The sequence below is a fragment of the Vombatus ursinus genome, unplaced genomic scaffold (assembly GCF_900497805.2).
Source record: "Vombatus ursinus unplaced genomic scaffold, bare-nosed wombat genome assembly UNPS02014797.1, whole genome shotgun sequence".
Classification (NCBI taxonomy): domain Eukaryota; kingdom Metazoa; phylum Chordata; class Mammalia; order Diprotodontia; family Vombatidae; genus Vombatus; species Vombatus ursinus.
The window spans coordinates 4,689,992-4,704,293 of NW_020954575.1; the positions used below are offsets into that span (position 1 = coordinate 4,689,992).

The 14,302-nt window shown below is 39.0% G+C and overlaps 1 protein-coding gene across 2 annotated transcripts in view; it reads right to left on the bottom strand.

Annotated features, from left to right (window-relative positions):
• Positions 1-14,302, bottom strand: part of GDPD1 (glycerophosphodiester phosphodiesterase domain containing 1) — a 62,491-nt gene that overhangs the window by 17,555 nt on the left and 30,634 nt on the right. The window contains exons 2-4 of one of the 2 annotated variants that reach the window (XM_027870458.1): positions 8,914-9,075; positions 6,861-6,996; positions 1,125-1,170 (exon numbers count right to left, since the gene is read on the bottom strand). In XM_027870458.1, coding sequence (XP_027726259.1) covers positions 1,125-1,170; positions 6,861-6,996; positions 8,914-9,011 — 280 coding nt within the window. In that variant the 5' untranslated portion in view covers positions 9,012-9,075. The remainder of the gene's footprint in view (positions 1-1,124; positions 1,171-6,860; positions 6,997-8,913; positions 9,076-14,302) is intronic. The other variant, XM_027870457.1, reaches the window with a different exon arrangement.

The following is a 14,302-nucleotide window of genomic DNA, read 5'->3' on the forward strand; positions in this document are numbered from 1 at the left end:
TATAATCTAGTAGGGGAGCAAGGATAAGACATATACTCAAATGAATACAATACAGAGTATATAAAAGAAACATAATGTAATATCAGATTTCAAAGGAGGAGGGGCTCATTTCTGTCTGGGAACCAGAAAACATTTCATGATGGCAAACACAGTTTTAAGTCCTGGAGATGACACAAACTTTATTCACGTTTTAGTAAATTCTTATCTTTAAGGAGTTTACATTACAGAATACAGGTGGTGTCCTGTTAATATGCAAGTGAACACACACACAAAATAAAGAATAGATTGCTGTTATTCAGTATTTCTTCTGTGACTACATTCATTAAAATAATTAAATCTGAAATGTTATGAAGTATTTTTCTATTACAGTTTTTCAATCATTTTTCTCTGTTCTCAGGAATACTAGAACTTGGTATCTGCTAATATCATTCACTTTAAAAATAAACACACATTTTTATTGGGAGGATGGGGGAAAGATACAGCTCAGGAATCAACATGAAGCCTTTCTTGATTTCTCTAAGTGCTAGTGCCCTCCCTTCCAAACTACCTTATATTTAATCATTTTGTATATAAACTTATTTATTCTGTATATTTTTTTTATGTACTCATAGTCTCTCCCACTAGAATCTAAGATCCTTATGGGTAGAGATTGTTTCATTCCTGTATCCTCAGGACTCACACAAGTGCCTAGCATATGTTTAATGTATATGTGATTGTTGATGGATTTTTTTTTCACCAAGCAGTCTTCCAATCTCAGTTTAGTCTCCCAAAGTGTCCCTACTAGGAAGAGAATGTATTGAATGGCCAACATGAAATTCAATTTACTTGACAATTAAGCTTCTCCCTATAAGTTAACAAATTTGGCAAGTGGGTACAATAATCCCTAGGCAAACGGGGATAAGAATGAGTCAGTTCTCTGGGCTGAATTACTTCTAGGTGAACTGAAAGTTTCACTCTGCAGAAACAAGAGATCCTGGTCCAATAACTCAGCCAACGCATGAGGCTCCATCCAAAGTCATTGACAACTTATCTACATTACGAGAAGCATTACTGAGCAAATATTTGTTTCCGTTTCTAGATACAAAAGAACACACTAATGACACAAGTGTTTAAGATGATATTACCTTTTTGAAATGTTATATCCAATTTGCCAAGGTAAGGTGGGAGTTCCTTTAAAAGATAAAGAGAATGTCAGCTTTAGGAAAAAGAAACAACTGGTCTGGTTTCTTCAAATAAGATGCAATTTAGGAAAAATAAAACAAATCTTTAATAATAAACAATATTTATTTATCCATAGCACTTCTAAGCAAAATTTCCCTAAAGATTACTTCTGTCTACTAATGAAAATGCCAAAGGAAACAACCTATAGTACTGATGGAAAATTGTTAATACAAGTACATAAATTGTTAATACCAAATGTAATATTACTTGCCACTCATTTAAATGATCCCTGTAATGTTAGAATTTCAGTAATGTCCTTACATTCCTCTTACACTGAAGATATTACTCTGGATTAGGTTGAGCTGGGCTCCCCACAAGGCAAACTGCATGGGTGGGGGGCAGAAAACCAATGTAGGGTGTGATCCAGCTCAACCTAAATCTCAGCTTCTAGCGTCCTTGCCCCCTTCCATTGGGATTCACGGCATGAAGTACAAAACAGCCAGAATGAAGTGGCTTTCCTTGCCCAGATTGCCAAGGGCCACTGGGGTCTCATAACCAGACCTTGTTACTGATGAGGTAGAAAAGAGTACTTGAGGCAGAAGGAGCAAGCAGCACGTGAGATAGGAGATAGGATGTAGGATGTGAGCAGCCAGAAAAGTGATCAAAGAAGACTATGCATTGAAGCGCCCACCATAGACTTATCTGTGTGCTTTCACAAAGCATCTAAAATTTCAGAACTCTTCCCCTCCCCTTTCCTGTTCTCTTTGCTTATTGCCTCCCAACCATCTGACATCCCAGGCATTCTGGGGCCATGCTTTCTCCTCCCATTCTCTTTTCCCCTTCCCCCTATTCTATAAAATTGTATTTAAACCATATCTTTGACCTGGCTAACTCCCTTTGCCTCCTACAGGAAGCAGGGGCCACTCTGTTCCCTTAGGGGAGCAGGGCCTATGGCCTATGCTCTACCTCCCACAGGGAGTTGAACCCACTGGGGCTCTGCCTCATAGGGAGCAGGCCTACTTGGGTATTATCACCCCAATAAATGCCTTTCTTTAACTTGGAGACTGTTTGAGTGAATTCTTTCAGGACATTAGGATCCGCACGTCTATTCCTCATCATTTCAGGTACCACCCCAACATTCTTGGGATCCACCCTGAACTCATCACCAATGGCTACAGAGAAGGTCTAAGTGAATTCTTTCACACCTGAACCAGCTCTCTCAACTGTAACCTCAATATCTACCTCACTTATCTCCTCCCCTTCTCCTAAAACTAAAAAAACTTTTTCATGGGTCTTTTTGTTTGGGAAAATCGATTGGATATCCCCCAGGGCGGTAGGTTTGCTACTCTGTTATCTCAATTAAAAAAGCTTATTCCTCAACTCAAGGCTTTGATTTATTTTAAGATTTGATAGTACTATTAAAAGTTAGTCTTTTTTTTTTACAGCTAAGAACTAAAATTAATAGGAAATTTCATCTGATTTATGCCTACTACAGGATATTCCAAACAATTAGATAAAGAAGTTATAAATTTTATTTTAGAGAACACAGTAATTTTCATTAAATTATTTTAAAAAACATTTTATTTATACAAATTTTGTTCTACAGAACATGGTAATTATCATTAGATTAGTTTTTTTTTTTAAAGAAATCCACATTTGTTCACTGAACCTAGAGGACATCAAGAAGGTGTCAGTTACATATTATTTCCCACTGCTATTTACATATCATGATCATGATCATTCAAGAACTTTCCCAACCTGTGTAGTTCACAAGGGTCAGATTAAATCAACCATTTTTATATTCTTAATTCTAACATATACCAGCCTCTATGACATTCTCCTACATTCACTCCTCTGTGACTTTATCACCTAGCTTGCAGACACATTTTCATTCCTATTCCATCATGGTTCTTAGTGATTTAACTATCTTCATTACAATCTGAACTTTCAGTTCCTAAACCTCAATTTCCATTTGCCTCTTTACTTCTATCACTCACTGAATTAGTGCCAACCCCTGACCTTGCCATCACTAGAAATTATTTATCAAAAGCACTTGTCTTCCATCTTCCAGCTGTCCTGAACAGCTCTTCAAAGTCATTGAAACCATCAATCTCTGTGTTCTAGTCCATCTCTGGCTTAATTTTCTCCTTTCATGATCTTGAAATCTGAAATTTAGAGTTAAAGGAATCCCAGAGGTCATCTAGTCTAATGCCCCTGGGAGGCAACCAAGGCCCAGAAAGGTTAAATGACTTGGCCAAAGTCACTCAGGTAATAAACACTCCAAATTCGGTGCTCTTTCCCCAGTCCACTCCCTCTCTGCCCCCAGGGTCAGTCATTTCAATGACATTCTCCTCATCTCTCATTCTCTGCCCCATTAACCTTTCATTGTTCCTACCACACTAACCTAGGGCAATATTTTATTATATTTGTTTGGAAAACCTTATTTATTAATATTGTTTGAACCTAGCTTGTTGTGGCTAAAAATTGGCTGACCACAGATATGCAACCAGGGAAGCTGGGAAGGCTGCAGGGAATGCTTGAATTTCCACCCAAGGTATTTAGTCCACTGGAAGCTTGGGTTTGGGGTTTCCCGAATTTAAAGGTTCATGCTTACATCTGAACTGACCATTAATTAATAATGGACCTTGCCAGGGAACAGCCCTCTCTACAAAATAGTCACTAAGGCTCTTAAGTTAACAGTGGGGTTCAAGTGCTGGTATTTCCTTCTGAAACCCAATGTAAAGCAAGATCTGCAGACACTGAGAAGGGAGCCTTCTAGCTTTCCTCCTCTACCTCTACCAAATGACCAAATAAATTTCTTTCTAAAACTATTTCAGATTTTGGGATCCTTTGTCATGACTAACACTGTAAATAAAACCTACCATATACCTCTCTTCCTTCTCTACTACTCCAGAGCACTAGAGAGATGCCAGAGAAAGGCGTGAAACTGTGCTGAGTACACTACATGCTACATTTAAGCTTTCAGACCTTAAGGGGTGGCTTCACTACCACATGAAAATCTTCTGTCTTCCTCTTCCTATTACATCACTCACAGCTGTGGTTTCCAAACCTTTTCTCTCAAGATCCTTTTCAAATGACAATGGGTTCTATTTCACCAAGAAGACTGAAGAGTTCCTCTAATAATGAGTTTCTTCACCTTCCCCCTACCACACTTGCCTCTTCCCATTCTCTCCTCCTCTCTAGCCTGAGGATGAAGTGGCCTGCCTCCTTACTAAAGTTAACCATCCATCCTATGCTCTACTGCCTTCTCTAGCTCTTTCTTAACCTACAAACATGCTAAAGTCTACATTGTCTAGTAAACAACAAATTGACCCAACTGTCCCTTTTCAAGGTATTTTCTGCTCTTTCATTTCCTCCTTCCCCGCCAAACTTTTAAAAAGCCTGATCTACGTTCACTATCTACATTTCCTAACTCACTTCTGAATCCCCAAAAACCTAGCTTCCCTCTCTACCCCTCTATACTAAAACTACTCTCTCTACAAGGTTTCCAATGAACTCTGAATTATCAAACCCAACGACCTCTTCTCAGTTCTTACATTCCTTAACCGTTTTGTCACTTCACATTATTTACCAACTCTTCTTTCATGATACTCTCTTCTCTTGGCCTTTGTGATACACCTCTTTCCTACTTCTCACTACCTCTCTGATCATTCCCACTGTTCCTCTTCTTACACCCTAAGTGTGGGGGACATGCCTCCCCTAAGACTATCTCCTTCATCTTCTCTTTTCACTCCACACTTTCTCCCTCAGCTACCCACTACAAGAGCTTCAAATATTATCTCCATGCAAATAATTCCTACATCTATACCTTTAGCCTCAAACTCTCCTCTGAGCCTATTACCAGGATTTTCAATGATCTGCTAGAGATCCATACTAGGATATTCCACCAGCTCTCATTATATTTAAAATAAAACTTCCCCATGAAACTTGCCATCTTCATAATTTCCCTATTTCTGAGGGTGTTAGGGAATTTCTCAGTCTGGGTTCCTTGAGAGCCTAGGGAGAATTCATCTATCAGCAGGTCTGTAAGGCAGGAGGTCAACTAAAGAGAGCAGCCAAACTGAGAAGAAAATAAGTTAATTAGCCTGCTAAGGGAAGACAGCTTAGGGGCAGCAATATCAGCTTCCTAGGGTTTCAGCTTGGCTTTTTCAGAAGATGCTACCAATCAGTATCATTCTATGGCATTTGAATGGACTGATACAGCCTGTCCCTATGGGAAAGTTAGTCTGGAAAGTCCCTAGTTTTGTGTTAAGTCAAACATCTGGGACAACATTTGTGTGGTTGAGAACAGATAAAGAGTGTTTGTTACAGCAAGGCTTGATGTATTCAGCCTAAGTAGGAAGGAGGTAATTGAGTCAGGTTTTGTTATTCCATCTACTGCAAAATGGGGGGAAAAGGGAGAAGAGAGAGTAACTCAGGCAAGCAGCACATTCCCAGGACGAAACCACTCTTCCTCTACAATCATACCGGGGGTTACCTTGGTCACGTAAATTCAAAACTTCAGAATCATCCTTGTTTCTTCCTTCTCTTCACTCCCCTTCACCCCAATCATATGCTAAATCATGTCAATTCTAATTTCACAATAGCTCTAACATCAACCCCCTCCTCTCCACTCACAATACCCTTAGATCCTCATCTAGACCCTTACCCCTTCTCAACTTAACTACTTGGGCAAATGTAGTACTCTCCTGTTTTCCTTCCTCCAGTCCCTTCTCCAATCCATCTTTCCCCTTCATACTGAAATATATCTTGCTAAAGCACAGTTCTGAGCATGTCCCTTTCCTTCTCAAACATTTTCTGAAGTTCTCCATTCTTTAATGACTAAAATGTAAATTCCTCAGCCTAGCCATGAAGCAACCTGACTCTAACTTACCTTTCCAGTTTTATTTCATGTTCTGTGTTTCAGTTTAACTTAACCCTACATGCTATCTCCTGATTTTCTCACCTTCCTCTATGTGTGTGTGTTAACATAATCCCTCTCCAACCTTTTCACCCTGGCTCAGGTGCTACCTCTTCTTCCCAGAAATCTACCCTAATTCCCCTCTGCTAGTAGGGGGTTTCCTCCCTTCTTAAATTCCTTCAGTCACTCAGTCTGATGGGTGCCAAACCACTTAATCACCTTCTAATTTATGTTAATCATCTATCACCATCTCAACCCCTTACCCCAAAATATGTTCCCTGAGGCTACGAGACCACCTCTAATTTGCATCTCGGGTGCTTAGTAGGATTTCTTAGTAATAACAGGCACTTGTTAAATGTTGGTTAAATTTATTAAGTGTTATATTCAAGACATTTAGCCAGATGTGGAGAGATAGGGAGGATATAGACAGTCAGCCTTTCAGGGGGGAATCAGGAAAGCCTTTGATGAGGAAGTACACCGAAGCTGAGTCCTGAAGGAAGACAGAGATTCTGAAATACAAAGGTGAGGAAAGAAGGCACTTTCAGCAAGTGACAGACGACAGTATAAACACAAAGATGCTGGTAATGGTCTATTAAGTTCAGGAAACAACTATTAGCATTGTTTGGCAAGAAATTAAATGTATAAGTTCCTTTTGGATAAAGTCCTTAAGTTCCAGATGATTTTTCCTCATTTTTTCCCCATTCATTGCTTAATGGACTTCACTAATGCTCAAAGCATGCCATCCCAAAGCATATGCTCTAAATGTATTTTTACTTACACAGTACTTCAGGTCAGAGATGTTCACATTTATTCCAGTTGATCTCTTCAGATTCCCATCGTGGGATACAACCACTTGTTCATCTTTTGTCATATGGCAGTCCAGTTCCAGCATATCAGTTCTCATATTAACTGCACTAGAGCCAAAAACAAACCAAAAAGTCATCCTGGAAACACCAAGAGTTTAAGCAAGTAATGAGAACATCTAAGTGGTCATTTGCCTCAGATACAACATTAAGAATATTTGCAGGGGGCAGCTAGGTGGCACAGCGGATAGAGCACCGGCCATGGAGTCAGGAGGACCTGAGTTCAAATCCGGTCTCAGATCAGACACTTGACACTTACTAGCTGTGTGACCCTGGGCAAGTCACTTAACCCCATTGCCTAGCCAAAAAAAAAAAGATATTACAAGAGTGAATTATAGTGGTGAAAAGTTTTAAATACCTGTCTGATAATACTAAAATATTACTTCAATAGCCCACAAATTCTTTTAACTATTTAGTTAAAAATTAATTGAATTAACAGAAGAACTTTTAAAATTCAACTTCATCAAACATTTATTATTCATCTCTTCTTACTTCAGTGAAACAAAGAAAAAAACTTTCAGTCCTTGTCCATGGTTAGCTTAAGTTTTACTAGTGGAATATAGTATTAACACAAGTAATCACCATATCCTGGGTCCCTCCACTGGGAGACTTTGCCTTGTGGGGAGCCCAGCTCAAGCTGGATCTCAGCTCCTAGTATTCTTTCCCCCTTCCACTGGGATTCATGACATGAAGGGCAAAACAGCCAGAATGAAGTGGCTTTTCTTGCCCGGACTGCCAAGGACCACTGGAGTCTCATGATCAGGACTTGTTACCTCATATTGCCTCCTCCCCCTCTCCTCCTTAAACTATAAAAAACTTTTTCATGGGTCTTTTTGGTTGGGAAAATCCATTTGGACATCCCCCAGGGTGGCAGGTTTGCTATTCTGTTATCTCAGTTAAAGATGCTTTATTCTTCAACTCATGACTTTGACTTATTTCAGGACTTGACACCCCCCATATAGGTACCAACCTACATTTCCAGATTTCCTTCTGGTAAATACTTCCACAAAGGCAGTTAGGTGGCACAGTGGATAGAGCATTGGGCTTAGAATCAGGAAGACTCATCTTCATGAGTTCAAATTTAGCCTCAGACACTTACTAGCTGTGTGACCCTGGGTAAGTCAAATGACAAACCCTGTTTGCCTCAGTTTCCTCATCTGTAAAATGAACTGGAAAAAGAAACAGTCCAGTATCTTTCCCAAGAAAACCCCAAAAAGGGGTCATTAAGAGTCAGACATGACTGAAATAACTCAATAACAACAAAATACTTCCACTCAAACCATCATTTTATTTTATTTTTTTTTGGCTAGGCAATAGGGTTAAGTGACTTGCCCTGGGTCACAAAGCTAAGTTAGTGTTATGTGTCTGAGGCCGGATTTGAACTCAGGTCCTCCTGAATCCAGGGCCAGTGCTCTATCCACTGGGCCAACTAGCTGCCCCTGCAAACCATCATTTTAGAAGGGGCTTTCAGACATGCTCACTTCACTCACAGCTCAACTTACTCTAGATATCTCTTGCCTTTCCAGTCACCCTGCTTACCCTCTTCCACCCACCTCCTTTTCAGTTCCAATTTATGTTGTCTTCCCCCATTAGAATGTAAGCTTCTTGAGGTACTATCCCATATTTATACCCCTCTCTTTTTCTATATCTCCCACAACACATAGCAAAGTATCTCAAACAATGAAGTTAGGTATTCATTAAATATTCCAATGGCTCAATGAAATCACTATTATGGCTACTCCTTCCATTAGTATGAACTGGAAACACTCCAAATTTTGTCCATTATTTTTCATAAATTTATGAAAATACACTGAGCATGCTGTAGACTTGCCTCATGATTCTTTAATATTTTGTGGCTAGCAATGCAACATGGGAGCATATCTACCCAATGAAGGCCAAGCTAGTTTTCCATTAAAAGGTAATGAAGTCATCCTCAGAACTTAACTGGTTCAGGGAACCAAGTCTTACCTACTGACATAGCTTCCAGGTTGCCGAAGTACAGAAGACAATGTACCAGGAGCCAGGACCTCTTCTGAGGCTTGACATAGCTTCTGACTAGCTTCCATGCCATTGCTACACAAACCTCCTTTTGGTAGTTGTTAAGTGACTCATTTTATTCCAGGATTGAACCTGAACCAACAGACCAATCTGAGTTAGGCCTGACCTTCAATATTTAGGGTGATTTGGCAAGACTAGATTGGAATGATTTCATGGTTTAAAGTCGGGGAAGGGCAATGTGAAGGAAGGAGAACCTGAAAAGGGAGCCCTTTTAACCTCTGACCTTCTGGCCATTGTGTCAAGTAAAACTGCAACAAAAGCAGACTGAGACACAGTTTTCTCCAGGGTAAGATAACAGTGTATTAACAGTGACTCATGAAGTGTTAATAAAGTGAGTAACATTAGCCACCTCAGCCAAAAGGCCAGGGACCCCGAAGGGAGTAGAAAGCACCCGTTTATTGGGATACAGAAAAGGAGGTCTGGGTGACTGGGAATGTCACAATTGGCTACAGCTAGGAAAGGGAGGTTGGCCTTCAGGTATGGATAATTGTGTCCCTCTCAGGCAATTATGGAATGTTAATTCCTTAATTCCAGCTGCCTCTGGCAATCTTGGCTAAAAAACCCAAAACCACCCGAATCATGATTTCCCCACCTACATTTGGTTTTTCCTTGGGAGCCTAGATCACCCTGACTTTAACAAGGGAGAGATGAACAGGAGAGTTGCCCCCCAGCCCAAGCTAGTTCTTTGTTGTTGTTATTATTGTTTGTCCTTCATTCTGGAAGAGGGCCAATAACATCGGGAGGGTGATATCTTGACTTGCAAGTGAATTGGATTTAAGTGAGGCAGGGCTGTGCAAAGTCATCAGCCTCACTTTCTCCTCCAAAGTTATCTGAGTCCAGTGGCAAGACACAGGTCAGGACGACTGCAGATGTCCCCAGATGCAGTGGGAGACCTTGGCCTTTTTAAGCTAAGGTCTTTCCCAGGTCTCAGTTTGTCTGATGCAACACCCTTTCAGTGATTTAAGGCTAGGTAATAACTGAAGCAAAAGATGGCCTAGTTGGCCTACTCAAAAGAATCAATCCAGGAGGGGATCCAATGAGGCTAGAAAGATAGACTGAGGCCAAGGTGTGCTTCAGTGAAGGCCTCAACTTCTCACACAGTTGTGAAACTAGAGCAGGGTTTGGAGAGGATAGCAAGGTGCCAACTCCCTGATAAAGGAGGAAAAATGACCTTTGATTAGTATGCAACTGCCACCATGATTTGTATCAGGCAGAAATATGTAACTGAGTGTATTTTAAAAGTAGAGAAGCTAGGGGCAGCTAGGTGGCACAGTGAATAGAGCTCTGGCCTTGGAGTCCGGAGGACCTGAGTTCAAATCTAGAATCCAGCCTCAGACACTTAACACTTACTAGCTGTGTGACCCTGGGCAAGTCACTTAACCCCAATTGCCTAAGCAAAAAAAAAAAAAAAGTTGAGAAGCTGTTGAGCAATGGAGGTAAAGGGAGAAAGTCTGAAAGTGGCAGTGAGGAGAAAGGAGTGAATGCTTGCAATGTGCAGCAGGGCATCCAAGAGAAGGAACAGCTTGTACCTTCTAGACAGTGGGGATGCAATGTCATCAGAAGGGAGCTAGGTCAAAAAAAGAGGATTGTAAGAGCAAGAGGTCTAGTATCAAGTGGTTTGTTTATTACCAATCACAAATTTCAGAGGGCACAGTGAAAGAAGTAGGCAGACTTGGCATGAAGACATGGATGGTGTAAGGCAGAGCTTGAAGATCAAGATCAGAGAAGAAGTGGGGTAGGAAGCTGTGAATTCTTTTCTCTTCTATAGACAGTAACTGAAGTAAGAGACTAGCCTGAGGTAACAGTGGGTGGCAGGTGAATAACGAAACTTGGTCTCCAAGGAGTGGTACAGAGGGCAATAAACTATCTCATATTATTCTTGTAGAAAAGATGGAGAAAAATGGACTAGAAGTTCTAATATAATTAGAAGGATATGGAGTTGCCTGAATGGCCTATTTGGTTGAAAATTTTTATCTCCATGACTACCATGTGATTTTATTTCTGACTACTAAAAAGATTCATTTTCAAGTAACTTGAATTTTACTCTCCTCTGGTGTCAGTTATCCATATCATTTAGAGGTCAATCTGAATTTACCTCAAGTAAATCATCTATCACAGAGGTTTCTTAACTTAGGGTTGTGTGAGCTTGGGTTTTTAATATTTTAATAGCTATGTCAATATAATTGGTTTCCTTTGTAATTCTATGTATTTTTATTTTATGCATTTAAAAGCATTATTTTGATAAGGGGTCCATATAAGCTTTAACACACTGCTGCCAAAGAGGTCCATGGCACAAAAAAGATCAAGAATCTCTGACTTATCAATACTTTTTTATTAAAAAGAAAAATAAACTTAACCACTATCAAAAACAAATAATCAAATAAGCATACAAAATAATAAATAAATCACACATAAAGCTATGACAATATACAATGATACATTTTAACAAAACAAAATTAAGCAAATTAATAAAAAAAATGCTGTCATCTGAAGTGTAATTTCATGTACAACCATACATTTTAACAAAATAAAATCAAGCAAATCAGCAAAAAAAAAACTGCTGTCATCTGAAGTGCAATTTCTTTCTACCTTGACGCTTTTTGAAAATTATTCCGTTATCAACCAGAAGGAGATCTTTCATTCTCTTTAGCTCCCCCAAAAGACGTACAAATATTAGCTTATGATACTCCCTCTTACTCTGAAAATTCCATTTCTGACTAAACGACAAAGTAATGTTATTTGAGCATTCGCATAATTGCTAAAGAAGAATGCACTTTAGCTCAAACAACTCATTTCCTTGGGAAGCCCACTTGGTTGCAGAGTTTCTATTTCAAGACATGTTTTTCATTTCTCTCTCTTTTTCAAGTAGGAGAAAATGTACAATTAACGATTTAGGATAAAATTTTATGTTCTTTTCAAAATGCAGGTGTAGGTGAAAACATGAGAATATGGAATGCTATTTATACTATACTATCATGCACCTATATAGTGTTTTATTTAGTGTCTGAATGATATGGCTTTCCAATTATCTAGCAATGAATCCAATATTCTCATTTTACAAGTGAGGAGAGAAACTGAGGTAGGCTTATACTTTCAGTACATTGTCAATATGGTCAATGTGTTCATTTCTTTTGCCTGACTCTACTTCTGTGGTAAAAAAAAAAAAAGAAAAGAAAAGAAAAGAAAAGAAAAGAAAAGAAAAGAAAAGAAAAAAGGATGGAGGGCAGTGGAGGAAGGGGCCAGGAGTCACTGGGAAGTAATAGCAATGCTAAAAAGGAAGATCACTAATTTTTAAAAAAAGGTTCCCACAAAGCAGAGATTATCCCATTTTTTGGTGTCATGGACCCTTTTAGCAGTCTTTTTAAGCCTATCAACCACTTCTCAAAACGTTTTTAAATGTATAAAATCCATGGGATTACAAAGGAAACCAATTATACTATAATCCAGTTACTGACATATTAAAAAAAAAAAATTCACAGGCCCCTGGTTAAGAACTCCAGTAGAGATTTATTTACCATAAGTAAGTTATATAGGTAGCAGGTTGCGTTTTTTTTTTTAATACAAAAGGTAATGAATATCTTAGGATCTTTGTTGTGAATAAACTTGCAGTGATATTTTATAAATGCTACTAAATTATTTTTTTCTAGTTATGAGCATGAACAATCACCAAATCCAACCCCCATCATCTTACTACCTATGTGATCTGCATATCACTTAACCTTTCTGGGCCTCAGTTTCTTCACTTGTATATATAAGTGATATTTTATATATATGCATATATACACATTATATATGTATACACACACACATATATAAACAAATACATTTAATATATTTAAATGTTTAACATAAATATGTATGATATATGTATATATATATATATAAATCTATGATATCTAATTCATGAACATGACACTGCTAAAAATGAGACATTAGTATTTTTAAGATATACTTTGTTATCACTCTGGCCTTCATATTGTTTCAGGAATAGCAACAATATGTATCTACTTTACCTTAAGAAGCAGATAGGTTCTAGCTAAATTTCCAGTAGGTTGTTGATAGGGCATGAGAAAAAACTTTAGGTACGCCAAAGGCAAGGAAGAGCTGTTCCCTGAGAAAAAAAGGAAATCTCTAGTTCTGAACAAAGATGCACATAGTTTCAGAATGAAACTCCATTCACATGTTATACTGTTACTTTATTAATCATATGTTCTCAAGTGGGTTACATAAACAGATCTATGGCTAGCATTGACTGAAAGCAAAAAGCCATCTTCTATTGTTAATAACCTTGATTGTGTGCCAACTTGTAATTCTAGCTGTTACAAATACAATTTGCTTCCTTCCTTCATGCTCAAAGTGAACTACTATAGGGACCAAGGTGCCCTATGGGTATTCAGATATGATCACCTGCACTAACAACCTAATTTTATTAGCTCTAACGTAACAGCATCCCTGTTACATTATTCCCCTACTTTCCGGCTCCGAACTTAGTATGTGTAGGGATCTCTCCTCTTCAACTGCCTTCTGCTAACACTTGGCTTTGCTCTTTGACTCCCAATTCCTTTAATTTTTTTTGGGGGGGGGGGTGAATATGTGAGACTGGGTCCTTCTCTATGTCACTCAGGCACATTTCCCAATACTGAGCCAAATCCTTATAATTATAGAAGCTTTAGCCTGCTCCCTGCTCCCTGCTCCCTGCTCCCTCCTCCGTCCTTCTCCCTCCTTCTCCCTCTCCTTTTCCCTCTCCCTGCCTTAGGCAGCCAGGTCATCCTCCACTCCTGGGAGCTCAATATTGGTTTCAAACTTAATTGGACACCCCATAGGTTTTACCCTACTACACCTTAAAAGTCCTGAAGTCTACTACTCCTCTAGCCTTAACTTCTTTAGTAACAGAGATCCCAGAGATGCACCCCGACACCTGGCCTCCCCAATCCATTAAAAATGTTTAATATACCAACATCTGAAACCTCAAAGGGAAATATGAACTGCTCCCAAGCCCAAAAAACTTTCTTGGAAGAGCTCAAGTAGGATTTTAAAAGTCAAATAAGAGAGGTAGAAGAAAAATTGGAAAAAGAAATGAGAGGTAGGCAAGAGAGAGTCAATAGCTTGGAAAAGGAAGGACAAAAATTAACTGTAGAAAACAAGTCCTTAAAAAGCAGAATTGGCCAAATGGAAAAGGAGGCACAAAAACTCACTGAAGAGAAGAACTCCTTAAAAAGTAAAATGGGCCAAATGGAAAAGGAGGAACAAAATCTATCAGAAGAAAACAACTCCTAAAAATCAGAATGGGGCAAGTAGA